A 13,065-nucleotide genomic window follows, 5' to 3' on the forward strand; every position below is an offset into this window, starting at 1 on the left:
CTTCTGAAGAAGGGTCTAGGCCCGAAACGTCAGCCTTCCTGCTCCTCTGATGCTGCTCGGCCTGCTGTGTTCATCCAGCTCTACACCTTGGTATCTCAGGCATTGATATAAGTTAGTTACATATAAATTTGATAGGGAAATTTCTTTGCTCAGATTAGTTACACTGTGGAACCACAGGAAGTTACTGAGACAAACCGCCTAGATACATTGAAATGGAAACTAGACAAGTAATTGTGAGAAAAAGGAACAGAAAGATATGTTGAAAGACTGTTACAAGATAGCTGGAATGGGAGGAGGCTGACTGTATATAAACGCAAGAACAGACTGGTTGGGCTAAATGCCCTGCTTCTGTGCTCTATCTGCTATTTTAAGTGATAGTGGGTTTCCCCTCTTCGTCTCGAACTTTGCCATTAACATCTAGTGCTAAATAGGGGTGAGATTTTAACACAAGTCAGTTAACTATAATGACAACATTATTCTGTGACTTTGCTGGTCTGGTCATTTAAAGCAAATACTACACATACCAGTATTATTTCTACAAGTTACAATTTTGGTTATCCAATGAAAATTACCTTTGGGCTCACTCCAAACTCGATTGGAGGAACTGGGATGACAGCGTCCACATGTAAATCCAGCCCTGACTTGGTGTTTGGTCTGCTGTCAGCTGCATTGTTTGATGTGATGCCCCCATCACTGCGCTCCGCTCCCTCTGGCTCCAGACACTCCTTTGCCTTCTTGTTTTTCAGAGACCGTTCATTTCCTATTGGTCCTGGCTTGTGGTCCTTATTCTGTCCAGTTGCTGGCTCTGAAATCTGAGCAAAATAATACAATAGGGTTGAGATTAACTACATAAAATGTCAACTTCAGAACAATCAAATCTGCCTTTCACCCAAAGGCAAACTGGAATTAAGATGTAACAATTTAAAAATTGGTTAGAAAGGATATACATTTGTATATACACCACTTTGTCACTTGTTTCAGGATGTAGCAAAGCAATTTTACCTCATGGCCATACGAGCATCACCGAATTGAACACAGCAGCAAATAATCCATTGAAAAATGCTATTAACCTGTCAACTGTATTTTTGTATGAACCTATCCTGAGCAACAGCACTAGCCTCTCTGAACACCCCCACTAATAATTTCACCGAAAAACAAATGGAAAAGCATTTTGAAGAATGGTTATCCAATCCTCTGCCGCTCTGGGGCTCCCATATTATGATTTCCTAACTTGCCTCAATTCCCCAGCCCCTGACTGTCAAATTTCACAGGAACTATCAGTGGGCTTCCCTCTTCCATCAATAGCCTCAGCTTGCTTTTGGTTCCCTTTCTGTATTCCTGTAATGGTGCAAATGTCTTTTTCTCTGTGTCACTGTACACACATTTGATCGTTCTGCGATGCAATGCTAGGGGCTACCAAAATGTATTTAGCTTGTCAGCAACAGGGAACCCATTTTCACTTGCTTTCAGATCATCGCTGTGCTCTATCCAAAGGCCAGAGTGCATGGCTAGCAGAAACCAGACAAGAATTAGTCTAGCATTAAGCAATAATTTTGACATATTGTCTTACCTTGCTCTCTGGTCTCGCTGGTTTTTGCCGTTGTTCCTTGGGATCATCAGTTTTCCCGTTTGACTTATCAACTGATGTATCGGTGCCGGTTCCATTCATTTCAGTCATTACTCCTCCCTCCGGCTTGAGTGCACCGTAAGGTGAGCTTCGTTGAGATGAAGTTGCAGATGAACCTTGGGAATCAGCACTCAGTTCAACTCCGCTGTCAGGTTGACTTGCCTTGAAACTCTGCAATATGGAGTAGTCGAATGGTTGGGATGCCTGGGCATGCACCAAACAGCAATCATGCATCTCATATACTTAGATAATTAGTTATATTCAAATGGTTCACTATATTAGCATATTTTATTATATTAGCTAAGCTGTCTTTTTGAAAAGGTGAACAGGGGAAAGCTTGAGTCATTGACTGCATAGAAGCACCAGCAACATTGTACTATATCACCTGGTGGTGCGACATAGAGGTTGGATGCACAACATCTGACAGGTGCCTGAAAAACAATCCTTGCTGAGAGATATTTACAAACAAACTCCACTGCTCTACATAGACCCACTTTGTTCCCGCAGTACTACATTTATTTACTTATTTCTCCCGAGGATATTTACAATGCTGGATTTTTGTGCAAGTCAAACTGGGTACAGGTGAATGGTTTTGTTCCCTCATGACAATGAAGAGGCTTACTGAATATTTGCAGCCACCTGGCAACTTCTACAGTGATTCTTCTGGTGTCAACACTCATAGGTTGGCATTTAGAAAGAGACGAGAGGAAATCTCTTTACTCAGAGAGTCATAAGTCTTGCTCAGTTGCTACGTCTATTCAAGATGGATGTCAACAGGTTTTGAACACACAAAAAATCATGTGATACTGGAAAAAGGTGGAAAAAGTGGGATCTAGGTAGATTAGCTATGAATCTTTTTAAATAATAAAGGCGACTCCAAGGGCAGAATGGTTGGCACCTTCTACTATTTTCTATACATTTAAAATGACCAGATCTAGTGAATTCTATTTGCCATTGTAAGATTTGAACATTCAACCTCTGACTAACATTTTACTGTATCACCTGGTATTAAATGCAAACTAAAACTTTGCAGAAACCTCCTGGGTAATCATAAACATATCTTGGTAAAGTGCAGTGTTCTCAGCTATTTGAAATGGTAATTCGATAGTCTGATAGGAGAATTTGGCAACTTATGAAAGTACCTCAGTGCACGTAGATTCGGATCCCGTAAATGAGTTCAGAGGTTTCACCCATGTGTCACCACTGGCAGGCTGAACAGGAACAGCTGTGAAAAGAAACAAATGAGCATTTTTCTAATTTTTCTTGTTGATTCTTTTATGGGATGGGTGCAGTAACAGCAAGGCTACCATTTGCTGGCCATCCATTACTGCTTGCAAACTGAGTGGCTAGATGGGCCATTTCAGGGGACAGTTCACAGTCGACCACATTATTGCGGTTCTGAAGTCACAAGGCAGCCAGACCGGATGAAGACGACAGATTTTCCTTCCGTAAAGGGCACCAGTGAACCAGATGGGTTTTATGACAATCCTTGCTTTTTTTTATAATGCTTTTACAATCCCATATTTATTAATTGAAAGCAATTTAAATATGAATAAGTTAAATGTTTTTGAAACTGCAAACAAGTTGAACATCATGAAGATCAAGACCTGAACTGTCAGTTGCCATTACATTTTCATTAACTGGCTTAAAGCACTTGTTTATTCTTGCACCACAAATAATCTGTGAATTAATGGAGAAATGTATAATCATACCTTGTGTGGTTCACAAAAAAAATTGCTCAACAGTCTCACAGATGGATGACCTCCTATGGTCATAAATATAGTACAATTGATGTTTGTTACTCAATTGTATATTGAGCACATGGATTATAAAGTCAACTGATCTCTTTAGTTGGTATATCAGTGCATCTGTGTCCTCATATCCCTTTCCTTGAGTACAAGTGATGGAAGGGTCAGAAGGATCTATTGGAGCATCATTTATACCAACATAATGAAGCTAAGTCTTGTATCTATCCATAATATACAGTGTAAAACCAGATTTCTTCAGATCCCATTCTAAGGTTTCTCAAATGGTTAAGCCCTGTAACAAGCTGGAAACACTCAACAGATCTGACAGCATCAAAAGCAGAAAAAAAAGAGGGAACATTCCAGGTCTACAGCCTTTTATCAAAATTGTAAGTTTGGAAGTCATCAACACAAAGCTCTGTTTCTCTCTCCGCAGAGGCTGCCTGACAGTTGTGTGCTTCCAGCATTTTCCATTCAGATCTCCACCACCAATCTGAAATAACCTGCAAATTATTAGGTGGTATGCTGTCAACCAGTCTTTGCACAGATAGTAATTTAGTAATCATCTTACTTGCACTGGAGTTCTCCCAAATCTCTGTTCCTAGGCTACTGGCCTGCCCCTTGGAGAAGGAGCTATCCTCTGGCTGTTCAGTAACTGGATTGGAGAGGTGCTGCTTTTTGACAAATCTAGGAGGCATTTTGGATGAAGATGTCCAGCTCTTTTCATTCCGGTTTTTACCAGGTGCCTGCAAAGAATAGAATAGTGAGAAACTTTCATCATGTATGAAGCATTAAGTAAACTCACATTTCTATTATCTTATACAAATATGAACATTATTACTTCATGGAAAGCGTTCCCCATTAATGCATCCATCATGCGTTTTTCTGCTTCTGCAAAAGATTTGTTTAGAAAGAGCATCTAGAATCAACTCTGCTGACCTTATTCAAACTCTCCTTGGCTCACTCTCCCATCCCTGTTATGCTTGATAACTTACATTGGCTTTGAATCCACCAAATTATCTAAATTAAACTTACTATCTTCCTGGTTAAATCCCTTCACAGGTTCTTCCATCTCAATTCTGTAAAAATTGACATTTGTACAACCTTCTGAGATCTTTGCACTCCTTCAATTCTGGCCTCTTGTGCATCTGCGATTTCCTTCTTTCCACCACTGGCTGCTGCCTTATGCTTAGGCACCCCCAAGCTCTGGAACTCCCTCTCTAAACTTCTCTGCTTCTCTCCCATCTGTTAACATCTTCTTTAAAACCAACTTTTTTTGACCAAAGCATTTCAGCCTCTCGCCTAGTATCTTGCTATATGGTTTGGTGTTAACGTTCATCTGAAAATGATCCTGTGAAATGTATACACTGGTATACATTAACACTGTCATATCAATTGAACTTGCTGCGACTGCACACTTAAGTTCCTGTTTTAGATTCCTGATACCACACTGTTCCACTTTAGCATAGCGTACATCATGTGGTTAGTATGCACTTAGTGTCAGAGCTTCTGCTCCAGCTCATTTTGTGCAGGGTTAGGTGTAGCACTGCATGAGTATTTGGAGCTGCCTCACTTGCTGTATACTTCTCTCACTCGTGTTCTCCCAGTGACACCCCCCGCTAACTCCCCAACCAAACCCACCCATTTGCAGCTCTTCTCATACCATTCCTTTCTCTCACCACCCTCTCCTGAGTCCTCCTTTACAGGAAAGGATGATTTGGAGAGGGAAGAAGCCAGCAGGAGAGGGCAGTGAAGAGCACGCAAGTTTTTGAAAATGGTTGTGCCGATTAGGTTAGTATTTATTGTCCATCTCTAATTGTCCTCGTCAAAGTGGCAGTGATCTAGATAGAGCAAACTGACTTAGCATGTTACTTTGTTTTTAAATCGATTTAACAGTTATTCCCTTTAGAACATAATAATTCAATAATTTACATTTAATATGTAATAGAAACATCTAAAATGAATTAATTAATTGGGAGGGAGGAGACCATGAAAGAATTTAAATAGGAAAATAGTAAACTTAAATTGGATGTACTGATGGGACTGGGAGCCATTGCAGGTTATACGATGTCTGTAACTGGGAGCACGTGGATTATAAAGTCAATTGATCTCTTTAGTTGGTATATCAGTGCATCTTTGTCCTCATATCCCTTTCCTTGAGTACAAGTAATGAAAGGGTCAGAAGGATCTATTGGAGCATCATTTATACCAACATAATGAAGCTAGGTCTTTTTACTTTTTTCTGATGAAAAAGGTCCTGTAAAACTTATCTACAGTTTTACATTGAATGTAACAGAAAATCCAATTTGCTTAAAGTTATTTAAATTAAAGTTTCACTTTTCAGATGGCAAGTACACATGAATTCAGGACCTGTATCTAAGCTCACTGAATAAAAGAGGAAAGGTTTAAAATTCTTACTATAACAGTGTTGTTGTGTGACATTTCAATGAAATATAAAATGGAAATCCAACCATTACACCAACCTGCAATGGCACAAAACGCAAATAAACTGCATCTTTTACAATATTGCAACATGATGCTGAAGATAACCCACATACCTGTGATGTCTGTTCTTTCTTCCTGCGCTCTTCCTCAAGCAAACGGCGGTGTTTTTTTGAGATTACTTCAGTGAACCCATCATTCAGAGCTGACACGGACTGCTGCTCCTCCACAGCTACAGCTGGGTGATCATCAATAATGACAACACCTTAAAGGAAGAAAAATCATCAGGTACTTCTATCAGCATTCAAGTTATTGCTTAGGTAAAAGAGATTAAATAAATAATCACTGCACCTTCCTCATTAGTAATAACTTCTTTTGCTCAGCTGTTCTGTGAATGGCAACATTACAAAGTCTTAGTCATATCTAGGCAGGTGGCAGTCTTCGTTCTGAGTCAGAACGTTGTAGGTTTGAGTCTAACTCAAGAGACCCGAACAGGTAATCCACTGCAGTACTTTGTATGTTAACTCATTCATAGGAGGTAGGCATTTCTGGTACAGCCAGCATTTATTGCTTATTCCCTACTGTTTGGGAACATGATGGTAAGGCACCTTCTAGAATTCAACTGAGTGGCTTGCAAGGCCATTTCAGAGCACATTGAAGAGCCAAGTGCATCGCTGTGGATCTGAAATCACTTATAATCCCAGACTGGGTTGGGGCAGCAGATTTCCTTCTCTAATCGGCATTTTGATTATTGAGCCAAATGCCTTTACAACAACTGTGGTCACTATTATTGAAAGCAGCTTCATGTTTCAGAGCTATTTACTTAAATAATTTCAAGACCCTGGTTGCACAGTGAGATTTTTATTGCACTGTCTTTCAGGAGACAGTACTATTTTGAACAGGAGCAGGGTGTCCTAGCCAAAATTTATTTTGTAATCAACAGCGTTTAAAACAGGTGAGCTGGTCACGATGTTTTTTGTGGGAGATAACAAATAGATGCTGGAGTCAGAGTTCACACAGCATGGAGCTGGAGGAATACAGCAGGTCAGGCAGTATCAGAGGAGTAGGAAAGTCAATGTTTCGGGTCAGGATCCTTCTTCAGTGGGAGCTTGTTTTGTACAAACTGGCTACTGCATTTCTTATATTACAACAGTGACCACACTTCAAAAGCAATTTATTGCCTGTGAAGCACTTTAGAAATTTCTGAAGTCATTAAAGGCACTATTTAAATGGAAGTTATTCTGTTTATTCACACATGCTAAAGTACATACTTGGGATCTCCCTGGAAACTGAAATAAAGTTTACGTAAAACTTAAGAGCAGATCAACGCTCAGGGTGGATCATTAGCACAATTGAACAAAATAAGATTCAATCTCAAGGGCACCCTTAAAACTGCACTGAAACTCAAAAGCACAATGCAAGTGTGTCTTTAGTTGAATGTCAATCTTATCTGAATATAAATTGATCTGGACTTACTTGCGTAATTATTTAAATCAAATTGTGCCAAAGCATCAGTTTTTTCTTTTGCCTTTTTCATGCCAGGTTTCACATCCTTTTCCTTCTTTTTATTTGATGCGTCCTTCATTGCATTTTGGACAGCCACTGGATCATGGGGAATGACTCGATCTACACAGTACACCGTGTTAACATTCCCTCCATTCACCGTTACTTGATCACAATGCTGTTCTTCTACATACCTGCTTGAGAAATGGAATAATCAGATGGAGTCACACTGGCTTCAACAATTCAACACGGAAACATCCCATTCTGCAATCATCAATATTGCCAGTCTCTCTCAAACATTAATTATAGCACTTCCTCATGGATTGACTGCTCAGTGGCAGCACACTGTAACAGAATTATACCCTTTTTTTCTGGCTGTAGAGAAAGAATAAAGCAAAAAAAAAAGCCAGCAGTAGGACTGCTCAGTCTCAGACCCACAGCTGTGTTAGTCAATGGAATGCAACATGTGACCAAAGCAACATTTCACAGCCTCCTACTCGATGGGGTGAGGGAGAATGCAATGAAGAACCAAAAGGAAGTAACTTATGTTTTATGGGAAAGGGGGGGGGCGGAATCTGTAATAACACAATTACTGTTACTTTCTTAAGAACATTAGCCATTTGGACTGAATCAAAAAAAGCGATTATAATGTTGTTACATCTATGTTACAGGTCCGAAATTGTATTATTGTTCTGTAACTTTAGACTCCACTTTCAAGCTTATGATAGGGGACACTAAAGGAGGATAAGACTGAAATAGTCCCTGTTATACGTAATAAAAGGTAAAATGGTAAAGTCACCACAGTCTTGCCAGACCATAAGGCTATTCTCTCATTAGAGAGAGACGACTGGTAGTGATTAAACCCGAGGGTCACCAAGCCTTGAGTGACGGGAGAGGTTGAGGAGAATCCTTTAGTCAGTACGTGAACTGAACCCATGCTATCAGCATCACTCAGCACTGCAAACCAGCTATCTGGCTAACTGAGGTAACCAACTTCTTTATTAGTTAATAACCAAATATTTGGGCTGGGTGTCACAAAGCAAGCAAAATCTTGAACAGAGAATTGACAGACACTAAACATTTAGTCTCTGCCTATCAAATATCCACATTATATACCTTTTGTTCCTTGATGGTTGCCCAGCTGCCTTTTCATTTCTTGGACCAGTCCCATTAGTTTTTGGAGTTTTTCCACCATAGCCTGGATTCGTCCTGCGGTTTTGCCGATCAATTGGCCGCTGGCTAGAGAAACTGCGTTTAGCTAACTCTTTCCTCTGTCCAAGACTACCGTCTGCCACATCCACTTCAGGTGGGAGGTTGTTCTGGCATATTCTATTCTCCCTGTCTCGCTTCTCTGTAAAGTCACTGCTTTCAGAAGCAGTTTCCCACTCCTCATTAGCTTGGTCAGAAGAATTTTGATTAGACAGATCTGGCGACTTATTGCCAGCTATAAGAGAAGCCATTTCCTGATCATCGGTCCTTGCAGTCATATTAGATATGCCATGGTCTGCAGGAACAGGTACATCATTTTTGACTTCAGTGGCTGCGTCTTTTTCTTGTTTGAGACGCCTGAATCTTGGAGGCTTGTCCTGCCTAGGAGGTCGCCTTCTCCTTGGGGGCATATCCATTGATCGCTCCCTTTTGGGCGGTTGATCATCTATGGCCGAGATTCCAGAAAGCAGGATTTTATCTCCGACTCCATTTTCCTCCCCAGTATTCTCAAGTGTCACTTCCAAAGGCCTGTTCAGCACTTTTGTAGATTCCTTAAGAGGCTGCCTTTTGGACAACAGCATGCATGTGGAAATATCACCATTTAGCTGATAAGTACCATTTACTTTGCACACACCCCCTCTATTTTGTCTGGAGGACATTCCCCGAGAGGCAAAGTTACGTCCTCGCCCAGGGTTGCTCAAGCGAGGTGGCAGTGCTCTTTCAAACACTTTGGGGGGCCCTCTTTCATCCTCCACTTCACCAACAATTGGCCCATCAGATGGTATTCTCTTGGATTTCTTGACAGAGTCTTTAAACATATTTTTCCCCTCTCTGTCTGAATATACTGCATCACTGGTGCCTTCACTGCCAGCTCCAGCTCCCCTCTGTCTCCGTCGTTTTGGTATATCTTCATATTCAGACCCCTCACTGCGCGTCTCGCTAGCATTTCGACGGCGGGAGGAGCTCTTTTGGCCGTCTTCTGAAGGATTACTGTAGTCCTTTGGAGTCTGACGATTTCCTCTGTTCAAATTGTTGTATGAACCTCTGGCGTCTCCAACCCGGCCATAAAAATCTCTTCCTCTGCCCCTTCCTCGTCCTTGGCTCCGACTACTCAAATTATGTTCATCGTCTTCAATCCAGTTTCTTCTCTGCGGTAGAGGAAAATCAATGCTATCTTTATTCACTGGTCTCACCTCCCATGCCTTATTCTCCTTTTTTTGTGGTTTCTCCATTTCCCAGTCAAACTTAGCTGAAGGCACTGAGAGCGCAGTCATTTCAGGTCTAACATTCGACGAGGAAGATGTTTGCGATGATGGCACTGTTCCTCCATTGGTTTTCAGCGCTTTATTCTCAGTCTTGGTCTGTTCTGTCTTAGTGTGACTGTTTTTCAGAACAGACTCCAACTTTACTTTTTCTGTCTCTTCAGCCTTCTCAGTCTTGAGGTCTTTAAGTACTGGTTTCTTAATCGGTCCAGATCTTCTGCCTGTCATTTTTCCGACAGTCTCACGACGATCAATGTGATTTCCTTTCAGTGGTTCCCACTGGGGTGCAGGTTTAGATTCCCTCTTTGGTAGATTATCAGTTTGCCATATTTCTGCTCGAAAACCTTTCTCCTCTCTGGTGTCTTCGTGCTCATTAATCTTTGGGCTTGGTGGCTCTTTCTGGTGTACATAATCCCAGGTGTGAGACACCAGCTCCTCAACATTTTCAGCTGGTTTTGAGGTCTCAGTACTGTCCCTCAACAGGGACCCATTCAGCCCTACCTGCTCATTTTCAGATGTGAAAAGTTCTTTATGAAGTATCTGAGAACTTGTTTTATGCTGGAAAAGAACATCCCGGCCTAACACTGCCGACACATTTGGAGATACATCAGGCCTTCGGTCTTTTATTAGTTCAGTCTGGGGCTCCAAACAAACCATATTCAACAGTTTGTCTGTTGGTGCAACCCTGTAATCATCTATCTGCTCCTCAAATGGATCCCGCTGTATCTTCATGGCTTGCTGGGAAATGGAATCTGCCCTCCCAGCAGGTGGAGTGGGAAGCTTTTCATTCCTATAATAAAGAAAAGTTGTTGAATGCATCGTAAAACATTGAGGAAAGCCACAGCAGATTTCCATAAGCTGTGCCCTTAGCTACACAGCAACCTGGAAGGTTCTATGTAGACCATTCATAAGCTGCCCTTTGAAGTCACAACGTGATCATTTAAAGGTGCCTGGCATTCAAACGAGCAGACCATGCACTGTAGAACTGGGGGGAGGGGGTCACTGATCATAATTATTTCTGTAAATTGTTCAAATCAACTGGACAGATGTAAGTACCTCAAAAAAAGACACAGTACATAGAACATAGAACAGTACAACATAGCAACGGGCCCTTCAGCCCATGATGTTGTGCCGAACATGACACCAAATTAAACCGATCCCTTCTTCCTGCCCTTGGCTCATCTCCATCTATTCCTTGCAGTATTCCCACATTTTCTGCTCAGAAATAGACTGATCTAATCTCATCCTATTTTAAAGCTTTTTCTTAAGGCTAAGGATCAAATAAACAGAGTATGTATCATATTTATTTAGCCTTCTTCTGGTAGATTACTGTCCCCAGTCATCAGTGGCCACATACATACAAAATCTCACAAATGTTGCTTCTTCTGTGGTTCTTATCATAAAGACCTGTAGTGGCCTGTTATCAATCCTAACCTGGCATTGCTACTGATCCTCTACAGGCAAGAAACTCACCTGACATTTCTATCTTCAGAACCATTATCCTCTTGCGATCTCTGAGAGGCTAACATAAAAGTTCTGTTTGGAGGTGGTGGATAGTCCTCTTGACCCCAGCTGAATTGCGGTTCTGTAGGTGGGGTTCTTCTCTCCTGTAACAGAATGGGAGACCGATCGTGCTGCTCGGACCCCGAAGTCACACTGTCTGAGCGATCTGGGCGCATTACAGGCTTAATGATCCCTACAAGAAATAAATCATCCTTAGGTGAGCATAAACAATAAAACTTTGACAGAAAATTATTAGCACATTTTGCCATGGTTTTTGAACCCATGCCCCCCAGAATATTAGCCTGGGTCTCAATTAAATTTCACTGACAATACCACTAAGCCACATCTTTCCCTAAACAAGCTAGCTAACTACTGATGCACAGTGCATGGAGCCACGAATTATATTTCATTTTGTTCATTATGACATTAATCTTCCAATTTTTAAGGTTTCATAAATTCCCATGAAATCAAATCTGAATTTTCTACCTCTTTGTTTCAGTTGGTAGGTGACAGATAACAAACATCTGTTATGATTGAGCGAAGGTAAGAGAAAGCAGACAAATAGTGACAATGTGCTTGTGTATCGTGGGTCTGGAAACTGGAAAGCAAGTTGCCAGCTACTACAACTGCAGTTGGTTATCCAGCAAAGTGAGAACACAATCCATATATAACTCTACACTTTAGATATAGTCCCTGCTGATCAAAGTGACAGCATTTGGTGCACCCCAATCAATAATGAAGAACATTGGAAAATTCAGTTTCCAGGTTATACAGTGTTCACCATATTACATGAGCAAAGACCACAAAAATATGACCAGGAATGAATGAAAGAACGCTTCTACTCCAAGTTCTGATGGGCTGGAAGTAATTAAATTCATTCATGCTGACGATGCACAGATCAGATTCCTCTGGTAGGAGAAAACACCCACTGTATGCTGTTACTATTATTTACTCCCGAGTCAACTTACCAGAGGGATGAACGCCTGATGGGTAGAAGTCAATTGGTGGCCTTCCTGGGCTCAGTCGAGGATCCATGTATGAAGGCATCATCATCCAACGAGGATCATAGCCAAGCATGTGAGGAGGTGGTGGGCCGACTGGGCTGGGATAGATGTGTCTCTGTGAATGAGAATGAGGAGGTGCAACTGACGGGGTCATGACTGGACCTTGCTGTTGTTGCCGTTGCTGCATCTTTAACAGCTGCTCCTGGTTGGCCGAAGCAGGAAACAATACAAACAGTACAGATTTAGACTTTTAAAATCGTGGTTCTTCTATTTTACATGATAGTCTTTCTTCTCCACAAAATCTTGCAAATTCTCTTGGATAAAGCATAAAATTAACCTCCCATCCCACCCCAGCAGAGGAGAGTAGAAAATTTTTCTAATGCAACTACCAAGTCTTCTCAATTCCTGTTTCTGAAGGACGTGGCCTTGTTTTGCTGCTTAACCCAATCATCTTCTCAAAAGTGCACCTTTTTATAAGAGTGACAGAAGCCTAACAAGACTGACTACTGTCTCTTACCAGATTATTCTTTTTCTCAACTCGACTTCACCGCTAACTTTGAGATTAGCGAGCAGTGCCTCCCTCTCTGCTTGATCTGTACTATAGGGGCAGAAACTACTTTTGGGTCTCTAAATCGCATAAATGACATCTTTAAAACAAGATGTTGAAGACCTACTACTTAAAACATTCATTCCCATTGAACAATTTTGTACGAACCACATCGTTCAGCAAATCAAATCCGAATCCAACATGTCTGATCAGAAAACTCCTC

At 41.2% G+C, this 13,065-nt stretch overlaps 1 protein-coding gene and 2 non-coding genes across 7 annotated transcripts in view; all 3 read right to left on the bottom strand.

Moving 5' to 3' along the window:
- prrc2b (proline-rich coiled-coil 2B) overlaps positions 1-13,065 on the bottom strand; it is a 56,863-nt gene that overhangs the window by 27,042 nt on the left and 16,756 nt on the right. For 2 of the 5 annotated variants that reach the window (XM_048613531.1, XM_048613534.1), the window contains exons 14-22: positions 12,260-12,497; positions 11,262-11,484; positions 8,434-10,578; positions 7,291-7,514; positions 5,931-6,079; positions 3,944-4,118; positions 2,770-2,852; positions 1,571-1,831; positions 573-812 (exon numbers count right to left, since the gene is read on the bottom strand). In XM_048613531.1, coding sequence (XP_048469488.1) covers positions 573-812; positions 1,571-1,831; positions 2,770-2,852; positions 3,944-4,118; positions 5,931-6,079; positions 7,291-7,514; positions 8,434-10,578; positions 11,262-11,484; positions 12,260-12,497 — 3,738 coding nt within the window. The remainder of the gene's footprint in view (positions 1-572; positions 813-1,570; positions 1,832-2,769; positions 2,853-3,943; positions 4,119-5,930; positions 6,080-7,290; positions 7,515-8,433; positions 10,579-11,261; positions 11,485-12,259; positions 12,498-13,065) is intronic. The other 3 variants (XM_048613535.1, XM_048613532.1, XM_048613533.1) reach the window with 3 other exon arrangements.
- Positions 3,483-3,569, bottom strand: LOC125486418. The gene has a single exon (XR_007265093.1). It is a non-coding gene; the product is annotated as a small nucleolar RNA SNORD62 (small nucleolar RNA).
- On the bottom strand, positions 5,494-5,580 carry LOC125486417. The gene has a single exon (XR_007265092.1). It is a non-coding gene; the product is annotated as a small nucleolar RNA SNORD62 (small nucleolar RNA).

This window comes from Rhincodon typus, chromosome 28 (genome assembly GCF_021869965.1).
Source record: "Rhincodon typus isolate 14 chromosome 28, sRhiTyp1.1, whole genome shotgun sequence".
NCBI classification, from domain to species: Eukaryota; Metazoa; Chordata; class Chondrichthyes; order Orectolobiformes; family Rhincodontidae; genus Rhincodon; species Rhincodon typus.